Below are 21,609 nucleotides of genomic sequence, written 5' to 3' on the forward strand. Positions count from 1 at the left end.
ATAACTTAAAAGCCACGTTTATTATTTTTCAGTGAACAACATCACGGCATGGGCATAAAAACGCACGTATCTTACAAATTAAATTAATACATTTTTACAAAGCGCAACCTTGTCTCACTTCGGCCGTCCTCGCCCTCCACATTGGCGACCCGACAAAGGATCGATTCACGATTATTCAACAGCTACGTACGCCAAATCGGAGTGCGCTCACGCAGCCATGCGACCTATTCGCCTTTCCGCGAGGGCTGCGGCGACCGACGGACGAACGCGTGGGTGCTCGCGGTGGCATTCCAAGGCAAATGGGTTTTGGTGGATCCACGCAAAGAGTCGATGCTCCCCAAGCCCCGCTGGGCCACGCGCAGAGGGAGGCCACGACAGTGGCATTAGAGGAAGAGGGTTCACGAAGCCGTCTGTGCAACGCTCTCTCTCTCTCTCGCATGCCAAACGCACAAGGTGCCTCTCTCGTTTGTGCAACTTGCGAGTTCATATCACGAAGCAAAGGCACAGCCCTGCAATTGTTCACACCCACGTCACTGCTGGAGGAAGAGGCCTCCACTAGAGGGAGCTCAACAAATCAGAGCCCCCTCTCTCCCCCCCCCCCCCCACTCTAGGAGAGGGTACCTTGGCCTACTCTTCCACGTTGGCCAGACATCTTGGAGGAAGCAAGAGTAGCCACATTTCACCACACGAGAACGATGCTGATCGCTTCACTCTGGGAGTCAATACGGTAATGAATTAGAATGCATGCGAGTGTCAGGTAAGGCAACGTGAGTCTATGTAGTTATGCAATGGAAAGCGTACGATTGCACTAATACAATGCGAGAGTCAATGCAAGTTTAACCGACGCAGTGCCATGGAATTCAATGCAATGTGAATCGATGCAATGTGAATCGATGCAATCTGAATCGATGCTATGTGAATCGACGCAATGCGAATCGACGCCGGGCGGTTGGTGTCCAGTTCTCGGTGGTCAAGCGACCCCGCTGGGTCACGCCACCTCCGACGCTCCGTCCTCCTGGGAGCCCGCGACACCCGGGTTCGAGTCCTGGTTGAGAACCTCGCGATCCTCCTCTTTCTCGTCGTCGTCGAAGCCGACGTTTGTGAAACCGCCCCTGGGCGCGGGCTGCAGTCGAGCACGCACCTCCTCAAACATCGTGAGCACCTGCACAAAGATAAAGACAAAAGGGTCCCCCCCTCAGTGTAGTCTACATAGAATGTTGGGTCAAGTGCTCTCGGTGAGCACTTTGGAAGGCCGTCACAGCGCACGAAGGGGGTGGTGGGTGGACGCCCGACGGGATTTGTCTCGCCAGTGCTGATGTTTACAGGTATTAATCTTTAAGGCCGAGTCGACCTAGGGGATGTGCAAGATCGGGCGAGAAATTCGCTTGGCTGCGAGCGGGGTATCGAGATCGAGTCACCGGGTTCGTGGCACGGTGCGCTAACCGCTGCGCCACCACTCCCCACACACAGGCACAGAGTGACATCGTCAGTAACAATATTCTATTTTATCATCATCATCATCATCATCCGCGATCAATCCGCTGCTGAATGAAGGCCTTCTCAAGCCGTTGCCATGTCTCACGTTTCACGCGATGCAATGATCGGTCGAGGCATTGCCTCGTGGCCTTCGAGCATTGCGGGAGAAATCTGCGGCAGCCGCGCGCACCGAGTAGACATCCGCGGAAGCCGCGGTGTGCTCACCTTAGACTTGGGCACGAGGCCGACTCTGAAGAACTTGATGGCGCCCTCCTCGATCTTGGTGCAGTCCACCACGGTGGAGGCGATGTTCTCCGGGGAGGGGCCATCGCACAGCACCCCGTCCACCTGCATGATCGACATCATCGTCGTCATCAGCATCTATTCAATCAAGAAAGTCTACCCGTACCGCCGGTACCGCCACCATAATCATCAACATCACCGAGTAAGTCAAGGGAGACTACCACTACAACCATCGTCATCATCGTCAAGACTGCCACCATCACCGTTGTCATTATGGGAGCCTACCACGACCATCACCCCCCCCCACCCCCCCACCACCCCTTCCACCACCACCCCCACCGCCCCCCCACCGCCACCCCACCCCCCGCCCCGTACCTGTGCCCCCAGCTTGGCGTACACCTGGTTGTGATGAGTCGTGTCCGCTTCCCCCGTGGGGTTCGCTGACGTCACCGCGATGGGGCCCACCTGGGGGAGGGGGGAGGGGGCACGGGACCCGCGTTAGTGGGGGGAGGGGATCGGAGGGAGCGAATTTGGGGATCAGGGGGTTAGAGTGGGGAGGGGGGTGCGGTGGATGGGAGAGGGTGGGGGGAGCACGCAGGGAGAATGAGGGGGGGGGCAGAGCAGAAGGAGCAGGGGATGGGGGGGGGTAGGGACGAGGCAGGGAGGGCGTGGGGTGGCAGAGTGGGAGGCAAGGATCAGGGGAAAGGGATCCGGAGTGAGTGAGAGACGGAGGGAGTGAGGAGAGGATGACAACAGGGAAAGAGGGGATTTGGGGAGCAGGGAGGCAGGTTTGGGATCAGGGGGAGCAAGCGAGGGAGGGAGGGGTGGGGGGGGGCTGTCACCAGGTCGATGAGCTGCGTGGTGACCGTGCAGTCCGGGTAGCGCACCGCGATGCTGTCCGGAGTGCCGATGAGCGACGCGGCGTCGCCCATGCCCAGGCTGTCCACCCACTCCCCTGCTCGGCGACAAAAACAAAGACCCCCCGCGTAGCCTTAGCGGACTCTTGGGGCAAGTGCCGCTAGCGAGCGGCGACTGCAAAGGCCGCTCCGCTGCTGGGAGACGCGCACGCAGTGGCGTCCACGGAGGAGATGGAGCGGCGAGGGCGGCTCGCGTGATAGGCGCTGCGCGGATCGTCGCATCGCGAGAATGCGACAGACGATGACAGCGGTGGTTAGATCGTGCCTGCTGATGAGTATGCCGCAGCTGATGATGGTTGTGCCGATGATGACGGTGATGCTGATGACGGTTATGATGATGCTGCTGGTGACGGTGACGCCGCTGGAGGTGGTGATGATGATGATGATGAGGTTTCTGCGCACGCAGAGCCGTACCCCTCTTGATGACGAGGCTGACGGACGAGGGCCACGCGGCCTCCATGAGGCCCCAGAGCAGCGGCGAGAAGAGGTGGCGCACCGGCTCCAGCTGCCGCGTGCCCGAGATCCACAGCGACATGGGCCGGTGCTCCGCCTGCTTCTTGCTCCTGCCGAGGGACGGGGGGCGAGGTGAGGCGAGATGAGGGAGGAATGGAAGCCACAAGGTGGTGCACTACTCGCTCCGAGAGTCCCCAAAGGTGGTTGTTCGTCTTGTGTCGCGATGCGCTCAACTCTCTGTCTCAACTCTCTCTCTGTCTCAACTCTCTCTCTCTCTGTCTGTCTCAACTCTCTCGATCTCTCTCCCATAACCTCTGCTCCTTCTCTCTGCCTCTCCTGACTCTCCCTCTACTCTCCATTTTCCTCTTTCTCCCATCTCCACTCTCCACTCTCTCCTCTCTCTATGCCCCCCTCTACCCCCCCCCCCACCCCCATGCCGCGTGTCTCCCCGCACCTGTACGCCTTCCTCACGGCCTCGGGGCGGTTGCACGCGGCCACGAGCACGTACACGGTGTCCGTGGGCACCCCGCACGTGCCCCCGTTCTTCATGATCTCTGCGGGGGGGGGGGGGGGGGCAGTGGTCAGGGTCACAGCGCGAAGGGCAGGTCAGTAGTAGAACGGGCAGCGCGAACGTGCAGAGAGAATGTGTCATCGTCGGAATCTTTATTTAGACTGCACGAGGAATCCGATGAGCTGTGAAGCTCTTTCTCACAGATGTCCAGTATGGGCGGGTCAGCAAGTTACGACATCATCCTGACCACTATCATCAGAATTATCAGGATGATAATCAGGATGGTGATCATCATCCTGTCACTTTCGTGATCATCATCCTGATCATCAGAATGATCACAATCACCATCATGGTGTTATGCGCACAGTGGCAGTGATCACGGTGTCGCTCACATCTCCTCCCATGCCCATCCCTCCCTCGCATCCCCCACTACCCCTCCCCCCCCCGGTCCATTACCTGCGATCTGCTGCACGGAGGAGGCCTTGCGCGACGGCAGGTGCGGGCAGGAGGCGTGCGCCGCGCCCGCGGGGCCCCCCAGCTGCATCCAGGGCTTGCCCGCGGGCAGCGCAAAGCGGTGCAGCGTCTGCGCGGAGAGCGACGCCGCGAAGCAGTAGCAGCTGACGAGGCCGAAGATGACGGTGACGGCCTCGTCGTAGCGGCGCGGCAGCGCGCCGAGCGCCTCGAGCAGGAAGCTCACCATGATGAGCTCGAAGCAGAGCGCCGACGCGAACCACATCTTGCTGAGGAAGACGGCGCCCAGCGCCACGAACAGGTTGAGCACCATGAAGCAGATGACCCCCGCCGAGAGGTCGAAGCCGCGCTCGCCCGCGGCGGCGAGGCCCGCGTAGCGCGTCACCCCCCAGATGAGCCACATGAGGCTGTAGAAGACGAACGCCGTGCTCTCGAGCGTCTTGCCGCGCGAGAACGAGATGGCGCCCGCCGCGAACTGCAGCAGCCCGCCCGCCACCACCACCCAGGGCAGCACCAGCGTGCTCAGGGGCCCCGCCGCCGGGTCCGCCGGCGCCGCCAGGGTCATGCCGAAGGCGGCCAGGGCGTTGCACGCGTGGCCCAGCGACTCGGCGTCGGTGTAGCGTGAGTAGCCGAGCACGGGCGCCGCCGAGTCGTCGGCCCCGGCGAAGAGGTCCGGGCGGACGCCGATGCGGAACAGCGCCCTGGTGAGCAGGCCCTGGCCCTCGGGCAGCCGGTGCCGACCGCCCGCGAGGTTGAAGAGGCGCACGAAGAAGAAGGCGAGGGCGGCGAGGAAGACGGCGACGGCGGCGCGCAGCGACGCGACCCCCAGGAAGCCGATCGAGTCGGAGGCGACGGCCACGCAGGAGGCGGCGAGCACCAGGCCCACTGCCACCTCGGCCAGGCTGCGGTCGGCGGCGGCGAGGGACGCGACGAGGAAGAGCGCGGCGAGGACGACGGGAGCCGGGGGCGGCAGCAGGGAGACGGAGCCGCCCAGGACGCCGCCCTCGCCGTGCCACGCCCAGAGGCCCAGCTGCAGGCCGGCGCCGCTGCTGACGAGCGACGCGAAGGCGAAGAAGACGCCGCCGAGCGCGTCGTTGGAGCGGAACGAGAGCACCGAGACGAGCAGCTGCAGGGCGAAGGCGGCGCCCAGCCACGGCACCTGCCCCCCGCTCAGCTGCGCCGTGATGCCCAGCGCCCTGCAGCCCAGGACGCTGGCCGCGAGCGCGCACGCCGCGTACCCGGCCACCGCCGTCTCGTTGGCGTCTCCCGGGACGCGCTTCCTCCTCGCCGCGGCCTCTCCGCCGCGGGCCCCCTGCTTGTTGGAGCCGGCCGTGCCGGGCAGGCCCAGCGCGCCCCTGCTCAGGTAGTGCGCGATGCGGCCCGCGCCGTAGTAGAGGCCCACCAGGGCCACCACGAGGTAGCTGGCGGCCACCCCGGAGGAGCCGAATCCCGGCGCGGCGGCGGGGCCCGCGTAGAGGAGCGCGATGCGGTGCGAGAGCGCGAAGGCCACGGCGCCCGACATCGCGGCGAGCAGCGTGGGGCCCTTGACGAGGCCCACGAAGCAGAGGAGCAGACAGGCCGGGGCGAAGGCCACGAGGCCCGGCGCCAGGGCCAGCCGCGTGCTGTGCTCGTCGTCGCCGATCGCCCCCTGGCCCATGAGCACCATGATGACCCCCTGGCCGGCCCAGAGCGCCGAGAGGATGAGGCAGAAGTTCACGAAGACCGACGCCTCGCACTGGAGCCTGCGGATGGCTGTGGGGGTTGGGGGGGGAATAGGAGCGGATGAGAATAGCGCAAGGGCAGCGCGGCGATAACGAGGCGAGCACGGGCAGAATGTGAGTAGTGCAGATGGAGGGCAGCACAGACAAGAAGCACACGTGTTAACAGCACGGTGCCATCACCGCACACACCGAGTTTTTAAAGTGCGGGCTATCTGACCTATTGGAGGTGGTGGGGAGATGTGGAGGGGAGGGGGAATGAATAGCAAGTTTCGATGTTATTTACTAGCAGTCCACACGTCCTTTGGACATGAAAGTCCGTCTGTCCATCTCTGCGCCCTCTATCTCAGCCAGCCAGCCAGCCAGCGAGCAAAACTTTCGTCTAGTATATTATGGGTATGACAATCCCCACAATGGCGCGCATGATGAGACTATGCGGTGACCATTGTCTATAGGTAGATGGGTGTAACGCACAGTTGAAAAAGAAAAAGAACAGGCTTCATGGCAAACATTACAGGAGGTGTTAAAATGTTCAAACACACCCATTGCAAAGCGTCAAGTCTGCATGAACGACACGTGCGTGTGATAAGACACGCAATCAAACGTGCTCTGACAATGTACGCGTTTGTCCTTGAAACGGATTGACCTAGACCAGCCTCCATTATGGCCTTGTCTCACCAGTGTTAGACCAGAGGACGCCGAAAGGCGAACAGCACAAGGGCAATGCCAATAGGAAAGCACCAACAGCTCGGATTGAGCAGTTACATCTATGGGACCCATTTTTAAATCCTTTATATTAAGTTCACTTGCTTGCTTGCTTGCGCGCTTATGACCGTGCAAATCTTTCGGTCGTTTTTTAACCCACTTCCCGTGATCCAATCGAGCTGACATTTTGCACACAGACTCGTTGTGCGTGACAATTTATTTTCGTGAAAAAATTTTTCAAAAATTTTACACTTTTTATTTTTTCCTAAAAAGTGTAAAATTTTTGAATTATTTTTTTTCACTTTTTAGGAAAAAATAAATTATATTTAATTACCAATTGCTTAATGGTGGCAGGCAATCATCTGACCCATAGGTGGCAGCCATCTCAAGCCAGAGGACGAGAGGACTCTAGCCGCCACGCATATAAAGGATTTATAGTAAAAAAACGTTGTTTTTACGGGTTAATTTTTTGCCGATATCGTGATGATGGAGTGACGCTGCAGTGGAGGTGGTTAGACACCAGGTGGCATCGCCTAACACGTTTCTTGCCACAATTTTAGAGGTGTAAAAAAAATACTGCGCTTTCTTTATTTTTTTCACGAATAAATTGTTGTTTATTTATGAAAAAATATATACTTCACCACGCTGGTCAGTGTCGGTTTGTTAAGTGGGGGGTTTGGGGGGGGGGTATGGATTGAATGGGACAGACGCTGCTGATATTAGTGGTGACTTGTGGCTTTCACAGCGCAGTGCGCCGATCACCACGCCACCGTCCATCCAATTGTTTTAAATGACTTGTGAACATTGGCTCTCAAACCCCCCTCTCCAAAAAACAAAAATCCCCCGTGTAGCCTTTACAGACTGCTGAGGCAAGCGCTGTAAGCGAGCAGCACTTGTAAAGGCCGGTACGGCGCAAGACGGGGTGGGGTGGCCAGCACCACGCCCGGCCGACTTTGTCCAGACGCAAAAAAAGAACAAAGCTCCCACGTGTAGCCTTTACAGACTGTTGGGGCAAGCGCTGTAAGCGAGCATCACGTATGAAGGCCGGGTACGGCACACGACGGGGTGGGTGGCCAGCACCACGCCGCACGGATTTTAGTGGCGAGGGTCAGGGCCTGGCGGGTTGAGGGGGTGGTGGAGGGGTAAGGGGGGACTGCTCCCCCACCCCAGACCACTTAGGAGCTTCGCCTGCCCGGCACCCTTCCTAATGACGCTGCTGTGAAGAAGGGGACCCCCCCCCCCCACAGTGAAAGCCAATAGGAGTTGAGATTGAGGCTCCGCGGGCGTGGCAAGGGCAAAATGTAAACGAAAGCCATGTAAATATAACGTGTCTAGATCTACAAGTAATATTTAAAAATACTTTTTTTAAAACACGCTTCAATGAAATGTACCCGACTCGTAATGGGCAGAACTCCACGACTCCAGGAAGTGGCCCCGAGGCTTACCATAACGTAAGGGGCCGTGGTGATTTACAGCCAACGTTAGTTGAGCGTGGCCAATTAGACCCAAGCCGAAACATTAAATATAAAATGAATGTTTAAAAATACTTTTTTTGGATATAATATAGTATTGTCATCAGTATGACATAAGTATACCAAGTTTGCAGTCGATACCACATTGGGAAGTGGGTTAAAATTGAGTTACAAGATTTGAGAATACGACAACAACAACAGAGTGAGTTAAATAAAAGCGTCTAAAATGATCTAAATCCTCCCGTAAATCACGTGACTTGTGTGCCCCCCCCCCCACTCAGAATCGCTCCCCTCTCCCCGCCGCCCACTGTGAAAACAGACGCCGCTCCGTGAAGCAGCAGTAGCAGCAGTGTAGTCGAGGCCCCGATGTAGCCTCCTCCTCCCTATCCTCATCTCTCCTGACCCACTGCTCCTCTCATTTCCCATCCTATTCCTGTCCAATCTCATTCTTCTGTCTTCTCCGTCCCATTCCTTCTCTCCGTTTCCACGGATTACAACTTCCTGTGACCCGACTGCCCTTCCCGTGGTGAGATTTCGGTAGCGCAACCGATTGCTGCTCGGGTGTGGAACAGACTTTGGTCTCCCCCCCCCGTCACCCCCCAACGGCAGCCCTCGCCCGCAGTGCGGAGGAGGAGGATGAGTGGGAGGAGGATGGAGGAGTGGGGAGGAGGAGGAGTGGGATGGAGGAGTGGGGAGGAGGAGGAGTGGGAAGGAGGAGTGGGAGGAGGAGGAGTGGGAGGAGGAGAGAGGAGTGGGAGGAGGAGTGGGAGGAGTGGGATGAGTGGGAGGAGGAGGCGAACCTGCGAATGCGAGGAGTGCGGAGACGACGAGCAGCAGCAGGCCCAGCGCCGTGGGCTCGAAGCGGCCCGGGGCGTAGCTCTCGATGGCGAGCAGCAGGGACCCTGCGGTGGGGGTGGTGGGGGGGATGGTGGTGGGGGGTGGTGGGGGGTGGTGGGGGGTGGTGCGGGGTGGGGTTGGTGGTGGGTAAGTGGGGTGATGAGGGATGGTGGGGGGGGAGATGGGGGGGGGGAGAGATGGTGGGGGGTAGGGGGAGATGGTGGAGGGTTGGTGGTAGGTGGGTATGGTGGTGGTGGGAGAACGTGGGGAGGGAGAACGTGAGGGTTGGTGGGGGGATGGTGGGGGGTGTTGGTGGGGGGGGATGGTGGGGGGGGATGGTGGGGGGGTGGTGGGGGGGTGGCGGTGGGGGAGAACGTGGGGGTGGTGGGGGTTGGGGGGGACGCCAGACACGCGGTGAGAGACGCCCACCCACACACTCCGCCAGTCGCCGGCATTCGCGGACTGCCGGGCTGAGCGCCGCCAGCCATCACCGGACACCGATGCTGCTGCTCCTGCTGCTGCAGGTTTACACTTTTCCGCTTCTCTTCGTTAGCAAGGGCGGCACGGCGCACGAGCTGGAGGCGTCGGTGTGACCAAGCACCACGCGTTCACGGCCGCCTTTGTCTCCCCAGTGCCGGTGTTTAGTACACACCGCAACGGCAAAACACACAAAGACAGAGATCGCCCGTATAGCTATAAGCGATTGTTGGGGTGTGGGGGGGGCAAGCGCTGTGAGCGAAGGACATAGGGAGGCCGACACGGCACACGAGGGAGTGATGTGGCCAGCACCACATCCGGCCACGTCTGTCTCCCAGTGGTGATGTTTAACACCGCCGAACCGGGTACTCGTTTTAGGCCGAGTCGACCTAGGAGAGGCCCAGGTAGGTTCAACTATTCGCCACGGTTTATTGGTGGCGAGCCGTAATCGAACTCGGGTCGTCAGGTTCGCGGCCGCAGTGCGCCAACCACGACACCACCGCTCTCCGTAACAGAAGTTGTTGTGGGTTAGATCGCGTAAACACAAATGTATCGTTAACGATAATTATAATAAATTTTGGTCGCGAAAGCCTAAGTGTTAAACCACCGCTCTCCAACCACCACCACCAAGCACCGCAACCATCAACAACAACAGCAGCAGCAGCAGCTTCTTACCTGCCGAGATGGACATGATTCCGACAGAGTTGTGCAGTTTTGGAGCCATCCTCTCCGCCTTCTGATCGCTCGCCGCACTCATAACTTCCTAAACGAGTTTATCGATACGATCTTATAATGAAGCCCGTGTCTTGTTGGTTTTCACGAATTACTCGTGAAAGAGCGTGTCCCCTGTGCCGCGTGTTTAAACCCTGTGCGATGAAAGTTCGCGGCGCTCTAGTTGAGCCGAGCGAGACGGCGGCTTGGTCAGCGGCGTGCGGAATGCGAGTAACTGATTCTCTCTCTTCGTGAGCAGCACCCCGAAGCCTCCGCCTCTATTTCTACACAGAGGAGGGCGGGGGCGTGGAGGGAGGTAGAGAGTGGGGGTGGGAAGGAGGTAGAGAGTGGGGCAGGGAGTGTGGGTGGGAGGGAGGACAGGAAGGAAGAGGAAGAAAGAAATGGAAGTTGGTGGTTGGAGGGAGGTGGTGTGGGCGGCGGTGGTGGAGGTGGGAGGAGGAAGCGGTGGGGGTGATGGCGGAGGGGAGAACGGTGGGGGGAGGGAGCAGTGAGTGGAGGTGTGTGACCTACGTCAGAGGTGAATAAGTCGATGGGCTCTGATGTCACCACCAGCCCAACCCCCCACCCACCACTCTCCTCCACTCCTTGCTCGCGTCCGCGTGCGAGGAATGTCCCGTGGGATTTCCCACGTGGGAATTCCTCGAGGGTCTTACTTTGTGCTGATTTATTTGTGTATTCGTGATGTCTCGGTGATGCGTCGTGGCGTGGAGCGGTGGTGCCGCGGACTGGCGCGCTCACGTGAAAATGATGAATGAACCCGGCCACCAGAGTTTGATTCGTGGCCACGGCTAACACAGTGGCGAGTGACTACTGAACCGGCCCTGACGCCCTCCCCCCCCTCCCCCACTTCATTGTCCCGCACTGACCCAGCGAGGTGAAGTATGGTCAAGTAACCGCCCACGGACTTGTACGGCGTGAGGAGGCCATCATCCAGAAGTGGATTGACAATGTGCCCTAATGATTAACAATAGAACGTATCAAGGACAACGTTCTCTTTCACAATATGTGCGTAAAGTATCAATAATAGTAACGTTGCCCGAAACGTCGCGTATTATACACGTTTTATTGATATTGAGGTCACACACAGTGTTGCTATTAATGACGAATATGTTGAGATTTTATATATATTGGTGGGGGGTGTTAATTGTGCTCGTGCATCTGACTGCCAACATAAGTAATTTCATTATCACCAGCATCAGCATCACCAGCATCATCACCACCAGCATCATCATCAGCAGCAGCAGCATCACCATCATCATCAGCAGCATCACCATCATCATCACCAGCATCATCATCAGCATCACCAGCATCATCATCACCAGCATCATCATCAGCATCACCAGCATCATCATCACCAGCATCATCATCATCAGCAGCATCACCATCATCATCACCAGCATCATCATCAGCATCACCAGCATCATCATCACCAGCATCATCATCAGCAGCAGCATCACCATCATCATCACCAGCATCATCATCACCAGCATCATCATCACCAGCATCATCATCAGCAGCAGCATCACCAGCACCAGCATCATCATCAGCAGCAGCATCGCCAGATCATCACAGCACTGGCTGAGTTCAGTCGGTTACTGCTCGTGGCCACTGACGCTGCACATTGCCGGGCTGGAACTGAACTCGGCTCGCTGCTAACCATTGCGCCACCGCTCTTCACACAGCCACGGACTTCACAGTCCTTTGGAGAAATGCTGCGTACAACAGACCGACGTTTCGCGCGAGAACCCTTCAGCAGCGCACATAGAGGGCAGAGAGGATCGACCGGCTTGACTGACTTTGGGGACCTGGGCTCAAACGTTCACGTTGTTGAGACATATTGAGCAATGAACGGTCTTGAATCGGCATGGCAGTTCTGCAGCACATCGTCAGATATTTGAGAGACATCATGAGCAAAACAAATCACCGAATAGCCTGACCGCTGGCTTGACGGACACGCGGCATGAGATGCGTCAACTGTGTATTTGGAGTTTGCATTCTCTCGCTCTCTCTCTCTCTTCCCGTGGACGTGCGGATTTTTCTCCGGGTTCTCTGGCTTTTCCGTCCACGTTTAGAATCAAAATTTGCTTGAAGTATTTGGCTGCTATCAATGTCCACGTGATAAGCCACTTTCGTTGAGCTATCATTTGTGGCCAGGGCGCTTCTGAAAAGAAGCAAAGTTGGTGGTTGGAGGTAAGTAACACAAACATAGTTTAGTTGTATTTGTATATATTTGAAGTGATGTATTTACCTTCCCGATACTTTCCACCCCTATCGTGTTTTTTTTCTCTCTCTCTCTCTCACCTATTGTTTGTTGTTGTAACGTTCTGACTTGCCCCGCGACTGGACATCCGTGAAAGAAAAAAGACAAAGAAGAGCTTCATAGCTCATCGGATTCTTCCTCCCAGCACAGTTTCAGATTATCCCAGTAGCAAAAGTAGCTACACATGCTACGGGCCCGCACTTCCAAGGGCCCCGCGCTAAATGCTTTCAAGCTATAAATTCCAGTTCAGTGATTCCGCACTTTCCCTATTACTATAGTACTATACCGCCTTCAACTTTTTTGAACGACTGGGTGTTTAAGGTTAGCGATTTTATCTGGCCGTATAGCAAATTTAAAAATACAATTACTTTACTGTGCAAGTTAAAATTTAGTTTTAATATTTCAAACACATGCCACAGGCCACGCGCGAGTTTAATCCGGCACTGCTCCCAGCCTAAATATTCCGATGATTCCGATTCTCGCGCGCGCGCGCCGGCGGTTTGGCCTCAGTCGACCCGCGGGCCACGCGGGGCTGGTGACGTCACAGCGCTCATCAGGAGACGCGTCACCGCCTCTGCCGGCCGGACGAACGCGGAAGAATCTCTCGTTAACTCGCTCGGCTCGGCGATCGGGCTTCAACTGAACCTACGTTCAGCGATAGTTAGCAGCAGTTGCTGTTGTTGTTTTTTTGTTGCTTGTTGCTGCAACTGTTGTTGCTGCAACTGTTGTTAACGTAGCGAGCCAGGGTGTTGAGCGGAGAGCGAGAGAAGCGATGTTCGCGCTCAGGGTGGCCGCCTCTGCCTGCCTGCGTGTGCGCGGCGTGCAGGTTGGAACACACCAGCGACAACTCCACGCTGCCTCTCTCTCTCTCCACTTGTGTCTGTCTCTCTGCTGTGTCCTTCTTGCTGTGTCTCTCTGCCGTGTCTCCGCTCTCTCCACGCTGACTCTCTGGTCTCCACCGTCTCTCTGCTGTGTCCTTCTTGCTGTGTCTCTCTGCCGTGTCTCCGCTCTCTCCACGCTGACTCTCTGGTCTCCACCGTCTCTCTGCTGTGTCCTTCTTGCTGTGTCTCTCTGCCGTGTCTCCGCTCTCTCCACGCTGACTCTCTGGTCTCCGCCGTCTCTCTGCTGTGTCCTTCTTGCTGTGTCTCTCTGCCGTGTCTCCGCTCTCTCCACGCTGACTCTCTGGTCTCCGCCGTCTCTCTGCTGTGTCCTTCTTGCTGTGTCTCTCTGCCGTGTCTCCGCTCTCTCCACGCTGACTCTCTGGTCTCCGCCGTCTCTCTGCTGTGTCCTTCTTGCTGTGTCTCTCTGCCGTGTCTCCGCTCTCTCCACGCTGACTCTCTGGTCTCCGCCGTCTCTCTGCTGTGTCCTTCTTGCTGTGTCTCTCTGCCGTGTCTCCGCTCTCTCCACGCTGACTCTCTGGTCTCCACCGTCTCTCTGCTGTGTCCTTCTTGCTGTGTCTCTCTGCCGTGTCTCCGCTCTCTCCACGCTGACTCTCTGGTCTCCACCGTCTCTCTGCTGTGTCCTTCTTGCTGTGTCTCTCTGCCGTGTCTCCGCTCTCTCCACGCTGACTCTCTGGTCTCCGCCGTCTCTCTGCTGTGTCCTTCTTGCTGTGTCTCTCTGCCGTGTCTCCGCTCTCTCCACGCTGACTCTCTGGTCTCCGCCGTCTCTCTGCTGTGTCCTTCTTGCTGTGTCTCTCTGCCGTGTCTCCGCTCTCTCCACGCTGACTCTCTGGTCTCCGCCGTCTCTCTGCTGTGTCCTTCTTGCTGTGTCTCTCTGCCGTGTCTCCGCTCTCTCCACGCTGACTCTCTGGTCTCCGCCGTCTCTCTGCTGTGTCCTTCTTGCTGTGTCTCTCTGCCGTGTCTCCGCTCTCTCCACGCTGACTCTCTGGTCTCCGCCGTCTCTCTGCTGTGTCCTTCTTGCTGTGTCTCTCTGCCGTGTCTCCGCTCTCTCCACGCTGACTCTCTGGTCTCCGCCGTCTCTCTGCTGTGTCCTTCTTGCTGTGTCTCTCTGCCGTGTCTCCGCTCTCTCCACGCTGACTCTCTGGTCTCCGCCGTCTCTCTGCTGTGTCCTTCTTGCTGTGTCTCTCTGCCGTGTCTCCGCTCTCTCCACGCTGACTCTCTGGTCTCCGCCGTCTCTCTGCTGTGTCCTTCTTGCTGTGTCTCTCTGCCGTGTCTCCGCTCTCTCCACGCTGACTCTCTGGTCTCCGCCGTCTCTCTGCTGTGTCCTTCTTGCTGTGTCTCTCTGCCGTGTCTCCGCTCTCTCCACGCTGACTCTCTGGTCTCCGCCGTCTCTCTGCTGTGTCCTTCTTGCTGTGTCTCTCTGCCGTGTCTCCGCTCTCTCCACGCTGACTCTCTGGTCTCCGCCGTCTCTCTGCTGTGTCCTTCTTGCTGTGTCTCTCTGCCGTGTCTCCGCTCTCTCCACGCTGACTCTCTGGTCTCCGCCGTCTCTCTGCTGTGTCCTTCTTGCTGTGTCTCTCTGCCGTGTCTCCGCTCTCTCCACGCTGACTCTCTGGTCTCCGCCGTCTCTCTGCTGTGTCCTTCTTGCTGTGTCTCTCTGCCGTGTCTCCGCTCTCTCCACGCTGACTCTCTGGTCTCCGCCGTCTCTCTGCTGTGTCCTTCTTGCTGTGTCTCTCTGCCGTGTCTCCGCTCTCTCCACGCTGACTCTCTGGTCTCCGCCGTCTCTCTGCTGTGTCCTTCTTGCTGTGTCTCTCTGCCGTGTCTCCGCTCTCTCCACGCTGACTCTCTGGTCTCCGCCGTCTCTCTGCTGTGTCCTTCTTGCTGTGTCTCTCTGCCGTGTCTCCGCTCTCTCCACGCTGACTCTCTGGTCTCCGCCGTCTCTCTGCTGTGTCCTTCTTGCTGTGTCTCTCTGCCGTGTCTCCGCTCTCTCCACGCTGACTCTCTGGTCTCCGCCGTCTCTCTGCTGTGTCCTTCTTGCTGTGTCTCTCTGCCGTGTCTCCGCTCTCTCCACGCTGACTCTCTGGTCTCCGCCGTCTCTCTGCTGTGTCCTTCTTGCTGTGTCTCTCTGCCGTGTCTCCGCTCTCTCCACGCTGACTCTCTGGTCTCCGCCGTCTCTCTGCTGTGTCCTTCTTGCTGTGTCTCTCTGCCGTGTCTCCGCTCTCTCCACGCTGACTCTCTGGTCTCCGCCGTCTCTCTGCTGTGTCCTTCTTGCTGTGTCTCTCTGCCGTGTCTCCGCTCTCTCCACGCTGACTCTCTGGTCTCCGCCGTCTCTCTGCTGTGTCCTTCTTGCTGTGTCTCTCTGCCGTGTCTCCGCTCTCTCCACGCTGACTCTCTGGTCTCCGCCGTCTCTCTGCTGTGTCCTTCTTGCTGTGTCTCTCTGCCGTGTCTCCGCTCTCTCCACGCTGACTCTCTGGTCTCCGCCGTCTCTCTGCTGTGTCCTTCTTGCTGTGTCTCTCTGCCGTGTCTCCGCTCTCTCCACGCTGACTCTCTGGTCTCCGCCGTCTCTCTGCTGTGTCCTTCTTGCTGTGTCTCTCTGCCGTGTCTCCGCTCTCTCCACGCTGACTCTCTGGTCTCCGCCGTCTCTCTGCTGTGTCCTTCTTGCTGTGTCTCTCTGCCGTGTCTCCGCTCTCTCCACGCTGACTCTCTGGTCTCCGCCGTCTCTCTGCTGTGTCCTTCTTGCTGTGTCTCTCTGCCGTGTCTCCGCTCTCTCCACGCTGACTCTCTGGTCTCCGCCGTCTCTCTGCTGTGTCCTTCTTGCTGTGTCTCTCTGCCGTGTCTCCGCTCTCTCCACGCTGACTCTCTGGTCTCCGCCGTCTCTCTGCTGTGTCCTTCTTGCTGTGTCTCTCTGCCGTGTCTCCGCTCTCTCCACGCTGACTCTCTGGTCTCCGCCGTCTCTCTGCTGTGTCCTTCTTGCTGTGTCTCTCTGCCGTGTCTCCGCTCTCTCCACGCTGACTCTCTGGTCTCCGCCGTCTCTCTGCTGTGTCCTTCTTGCTGTGTCTCTCTGCCGTGTCTCCGCTCTCTCCACGCTGACTCTCTGGTCTCCGCCGTCTCTCTGCTGTGTCCTTCTTGCTGTGTCTCTCTGCCGTGTCTCCGCTCTCTCCACGCTGACTCTCTGGTCTCCGCCGTCTCTCTGCTGTGTCCTTCTTGCTGTGTCTCTCTGCCGTGTCTCCGCTCTCTCCACGCTGACTCTCTGGTCTCCGCCGTCTCTGCTGCCGCTGTATCCGCTGCATCTCCCATCTGTGCCTCTCTTTCGTCTCTCCCCCGTGTCTCTTCGCTGTCTCTCACGCTCTCTCTGCTGTGTCGCTCAGCTAATTATTTCCCTGTGTCTCTTTCGCTGTCTCTCTCCCCTGTGTCCCTCTGCTAACTCTCCACCGTGTCTCCGCGCCGTGCCTCCCCGCTCTGTCTACCTGCAAGTCCGTGTCTCCGCCCGTGTCCGTGTATTCTACAGACCGTGCGTGAAGTATATGGGCCTTTGTGTGTGTGTGTCGGCACGGTGAGGTTCTAACCGAGCCTGTGTTGCGTCTCTTCGCCGCGTGTCCCTTGCCCCGTGTCCCCACTCAATCGGGCACAGGTAGAGTTCACGGGGTCACCAGGTAGAGTTCACGGGGTCACCAGGTAGAGTTCACGGGGGTCACCAGGTAGAGTCAAGGGGTCATCAGGTAGAGTCAAGGGGGTCACCAGGTAGAGTCAAGAGGTCACCAGGTAGAGTCAAGGGGTCACCAGGTCGAGTCAAGGGGTCACCAGGTAGAGTCAAGGGGTCACCAGGCTGCGCTCTCTGAAGGGTGTCGAGAGGGTTTGGTGTTGGTGGTGGTGACTGTGTTGGCACTTGACCCACGCGTGCCCCCCATTAGCTCGGTTGACTGCGCACGGTGCGAAAGAAGTTCAGCGAACGTACACATCTGTCCGTCTCCCCCACACCTCCACGTGTCCACCCCCTCTCCGCCCACCCCCGTGTCTCAGGCTGTCTCGGCGCCGTGTCTCCTGGCGGCTCGCCACCGTCTCTGCTCGGCCTCGTCCTCCTCCTCCTCCGCGCCCTTCGCTATCGACCGTCTGGACCACCTCGTGCTGACCGTGCGGAGCCTCGAGCACACCATCGCCTTCTACACGCGCGTGCTGGGCATGCACGAGGTCACGTTCAAGGTGCGTGCGCGTCTGTGTGTCTTGTGTGCGCGTGCACCTAGCCTGGCACAAGCGGTGTGGTGTGGCCGTTAGCGCGCCGTGCTACGAACCGTCAACGCCAGCGACGATTTTTTGAACCGGTCCTGGGCCTGCCCTAGATCGACTCGGCCTCAAATGAGTACCTGGTGCGGTGTGTAGTCAACATTGTGCCGTCGTCAGCGACGAATATTTAAACCGGTTCTGGTGGGGAGGGGAGTGGGAGGACGAAATTCAGCATTGGATCGATCATGCTCGATGATGATGATGGGAGTGGGGGGGGGCTAGGCGATAGGCTATGAAGGTGGGGGGGGTATTTAACTGGTGGGTGGGGGGGGCAGAGGGGGTGCCGTGGTGGCGAGATGTTAACTACCTCGCCTGGCATACAGGAGGTCATGGGGGTTCGATCCCGACCCTGACGCCTGCTGCTGTATATTTGGATGCTGTACATTTTTACAATCTTGATTTTTTCAAATCAAGATTGTACATTTGGAGTATACGTGTCTCTCTCTGCCCGTGGTCGTGTTGCATTTTCTCCCCTCCACATTCAGAGCCGGAACATGCGTTGCTGAAAATTGCCGCGGCTGCTGTGAATGTCCACATGATACGCCAGTTCGTTGAGCTATCATCTGTGATAGCCAGCTATGTAGCTCAGTGTGGCCTCACCTGGTAAAATAAACAAAAAATTGTTGGACTAGTTTTGAGTCGTGTTGGGGCGCCCATGCTATGCGGTGGAGGAGGCAAGTGGCTTGATGGAGGCGTTGTTGAGTGGGGTCGAGTGATAACTCGATTGCTCCCGATGGCGGCGGCGGTGCAGGGAGGTCGCAAGGCGCTGGGCTTCGGGAAGCACAAGTTCAACCTCCACGAGGCGGGGAATGAGTTCGAGCCCAAGGCCAGGCTCCCGACTCCCGGCTCCATCGACCTGTGCCTCATCACGCACGCGCCCATCGGCAGCGTCGTGCGGCACCTGCAGGTAACCACGGCAACGTCTTCCTCCTCGTCGCCGTCGTCGTCGTGTTCGTCAACTTCGTCATCGTTTTCTTGGTTCTTTCGGTAAAGTCACATAGAAAGGAAATAATAAAAATAAAACATATTAAAATAATTCTCACGACGTTTCGGCCACAACGCAAGCAGCCGTCCTCAGGTGAAAAGAACAGGTTGGTCGGAAAGACAGCGTCTGAAAGACCTGTTCTTTTCACCTGAGGACGGCTGCTTGCGTTGTGGCCGAAACGTCGTGAGAATTGTATTTTATTATGGTTTATTTTTATTATTTTATTATTTCCCTTCTACGTGACTTTACCGAAATAACCAAGAAGATGAATCCCTGCAGTCACGAAAGCTTTAAATAGAAAATAAAAATTCGTCATCGTTGTTTGAGTTTGTTGTCTTTCCGCTGCACCTCCGATTAGTGCGGTTGGCTGCGTGCGAAAGAAGTTCAACGTACATACGTGCATACGCATTGTCATTCCCGTAATAATCATCATCGTCGTCGTTATTGTTGTCATGACATTTTATAATAATTTTCAACATTATCGTTAATGTCAACTTCATTATCATCACCATCATCATCACATTCAACGTCAGCATCATTTCATGCAGCACCTTCAAGTAACACTACCTGTATCATAACACAGGTGTCGTGGCTCAACTCACTGAGATGACCTGCATATCACCAAAGCGCGTCGTCCCCACGTGTCTATCGCGCACACGCGTGTAATGCGCAGGAGTGTAATGCACACGCACACACACCCACCCACACACGCGCACACACCCACACACCCACCCACACACCCACACACGCACACACCCGTACACCCACACACACACACACCCACACACCCACACACACACCCACACACACACACACCCACACACCCACACACACCCACACACACACCCACACACACACCCACACACACACCCACACACCCACACACACCCACACACACACCCACACACACCCACACACACCCACACACACCCACACACACACCCACACGCGTGCCACGCGCAGGAGTGTAACGTGCCGGTGGAGGAGGGCCCCGTGATGCGGACGGGAGCCACGGGCCCCATCGTGTCCGTCTACTTCCGCGACCCCGACCACAACCTCATCGAGGTCTCCAACTACGATCACAGCGACCCCGACTCGTCCGCCTCGTCCACCTCGTCGGCCTGACACGCCACGCTCTCCACACTCTCCACGCTCCTCGCCGCGCTCTCCGACCGTGTCCCCACAACCGCGTCGACCCCCCCGCCTCCGGCCATGACCTTCGTCGAATTTGTCCGATGCACGATGCCGAGATTGATTTTTTTCGCACCTCTAATTCACGCTCACGACGATTTGTTTGTCTTGTGTTCTGCAATACGATTCCGTTAACTTGTGTGTGTGTGTGTTCGCCTTCCCCAATCTACGTGCTCGTCTTTCTGTTCATCACAACCACGCAAGCTATCGGACCACCGTGTGGAATCATTGGAAAATTTGTTTGTAAAAAATAAATGCAATTGAAAGTGGATGTGTTCACGCGGTTCTGTTGGTGTTAACCACCCCACCCCCTCGTGTGCCGTGCCGGCTTTCAAAGATGCCCGCTAACAGCACTTGCCCCAACAGCCTGTTAAGGCTGCACAGGAGATTTTTGTCTTTGTCATCCCTGTGTGGAGGAGTGACGCAGTGGTTAGCGCACGGCGCTACAAACCCGGCGACCCGAGTTCGATTCCCACTCGCAGCCAATAACGAACATCTGAACCATTGCTGGGCTCCCCCCTAGGTTGACTCCGTCTTCAATGAGCGACTGGTGCTGTGTGTTGACATCAGCACTGAGGATACAAAGGCCGTGGTGCCAGCCGCACCATCCCCTCGTGCACTGTTCTGGCATTAATACTGCCTCGCAGCACTTGCCCCAACAGCCTGTTGAGGCTACACGGGGGATCTTTGTCGTTTATTTTCATAAAGGCTCCCCCAGCCTCACATAGCCTTCCTCTAACAGACACAGTCTCGTACAGTACGTATTCTACTTCAGTTATAACACACACTATACACTACACGACTGTACGTGGTCTAGTGCGTTCCACATATGGATTATATATAATACACAGCGGTTTCATTACAGCAACAACACATGCACGTGTTCCGTGTGTGTGTACAAACAACTCGGCATTTTATGCAAATTAAAACCACCAGTTCCAGAAGAACTGTCTTGTCAGTCGAGAGAAAATGTACGGATGTGTTTGAATGTGTTTTTTGTGTGTGTGTGTGGTGCATCTCCAACGTGGAGTTGAACACGTGGCGTTCAGCCTCGCCAAAATCCCGGCCGTACACCTCAACCTGCCAGATGAGGTCGACGGCACTGTATGCATCAGCTGTCCTCGCCCAACCGGTCGGTAGAACGCGCCGGCTCCACACTGCGTCACTTTAACCACTCGCGCGCCTCCCCCACTCCTCCCAGATCTTACACAAGCAGTGACGCAGTGTGTGTGTCCTCCGATTTCTAGTTAGCGCCATCGCCGTAACCTCCGATTATCACGGTCGGTTTTAGTACGGTGCGAAAGACGTTACAACATCAGTGCGTAAGTTTAACACGTAGGCTTTCGCGACCAATATCATCCATAATAGAGGTTTTTTTTATTGGGGTTAGATCGCGTAAATACATAAATGTGTCGTTAAAACCCGCCACCACCCGACACAGCCAACTTGTAAGGGTTGTAACGTGAACAGAACATGCCAATTCGTCACTAGTACGACATTTCGCCAGTAATTACAACTCGCTTCATCAGGCGACAGACATTTGTAACCGTTCATTTGCAGCGCTGCAAATGCACAAATCAACAGGGCATAGAATACCAAAAGCAAATAAAATAACACGAGAGTTGAAACTGCCCAAGTAATTAAAACGACACGTACGTAACCTTATTTTACTTCGTTTTTTTGTCGCTTCGGTTGATCCAGGCCACTCTTACAAACGAAACTCAATCCTGCCCTCTTGAGCTATCACCAGCTGGTCACATCACATACGAGAATGAATTTGCAACGTCACTCAGTCACTCAACCATCCATGCAACCAGCCACTCACTCGGCCACTCCCTCACTGCAACTCGCTGACTCTTGCAAATGAGCCTCATCCTCACTATTCTCTTGAATCCTCACCAGGTTAAACACAATCAAATGAACCAGTATATATATACACTCTAATATATGTGTAGTGTCATAGCGCCGGCTGGTGGACGGCAGC

General features: G+C 56.8%; 2 protein-coding genes across 3 annotated transcripts; one reads left to right on the plus strand and one right to left on the minus strand.

Moving 5' to 3' along the window:
- LOC144724018 (uncharacterized) lies at nucleotides 1-10,348 on the minus strand. The gene is made up of 9 exons (XM_078602841.1): nucleotides 9,956-10,348; nucleotides 8,767-8,868; nucleotides 4,057-5,823; nucleotides 3,544-3,643; nucleotides 3,051-3,199; nucleotides 2,562-2,674; nucleotides 2,095-2,184; nucleotides 1,702-1,824; nucleotides 1-1,162 (listed from the first exon to the last, which is right to left on the minus strand). Exons 1-9 carry the CDS (start codon nucleotides 10,035-10,037, stop codon nucleotides 989-991), a joined length of 2,700 nt encoding a protein of 899 aa, XP_078458967.1. The 5' UTR covers nucleotides 10,038-10,348; the 3' UTR covers nucleotides 1-988.
- On the plus strand, nucleotides 9,243-19,894 carry GLOD5 (glyoxalase domain containing 5). 2 transcript variants are annotated; one of them, XM_078602843.1, is made up of 4 exons: nucleotides 9,243-9,327; nucleotides 17,189-17,368; nucleotides 18,201-18,356; nucleotides 19,398-19,894. In XM_078602843.1, exons 1-4 carry the CDS (start codon nucleotides 9,304-9,306, stop codon nucleotides 19,557-19,559), a joined length of 522 nt encoding a protein of 173 aa, XP_078458969.1. In that variant the 5' UTR covers nucleotides 9,243-9,303; the 3' UTR covers nucleotides 19,560-19,894. The 2 variants fall into 2 exon arrangements, with proteins under 2 accessions (XP_078458969.1, XP_078458968.1); XM_078602842.1 differs by lacking the exon at nucleotides 9,243-9,327 and adding an exon at nucleotides 12,809-13,098.
- Nucleotides 19,895-21,609: the final 1,715 nt, after the last annotated feature.

The sequence above is a fragment of the Lampetra planeri genome, chromosome 19, assembly GCF_965212315.1.
Source record: "Lampetra planeri chromosome 19, kcLamPlan1.2.h2, whole genome shotgun sequence".
In the NCBI taxonomy this organism is placed as follows: Eukaryota; Metazoa; Chordata; class Hyperoartia; order Petromyzontiformes; family Petromyzontidae; genus Lampetra; species Lampetra planeri.

Bases quoted from the DNA above. Each gene is read 5' to 3' on its own strand.
- LOC144724018 (XM_078602841.1), bottom strand. From the start codon at position 10,037: ATGAGTGCGGCGAGCGATCAGAAGGCGGAGAGGATGGCTCCAAAACTG. The intron at 3,644-4,056 runs GTAATGGACCGG...CCCCCCCCGCAG, and splicing joins CTCCGTGCAGCAGATCGCAG to AGATCATGAAGAACGGGGGC. The intron at 1,825-2,094 runs GTACGGGGCGGG...TCGATCATGCAG, and splicing joins ACGCCAAGCTGGGGGCACAG to GTGGACGGGGTGCTGTGCGA.
- GLOD5 (XM_078602842.1), top strand. From the start codon at position 13,045: ATGTTCGCGCTCAGGGTGGCCGCCTCTGCCTGCCTGCGTGTGCGCGGC. The intron at 13,099-17,188 runs GTTGGAACACAC...CCCGTGTCTCAG, and splicing joins TGCGTGTGCGCGGCGTGCAG to GCTGTCTCGGCGCCGTGTCT. The intron at 18,357-19,397 runs GTAACCACGGCA...TGCCACGCGCAG, and splicing joins GCGTCGTGCGGCACCTGCAG to GAGTGTAACGTGCCGGTGGA.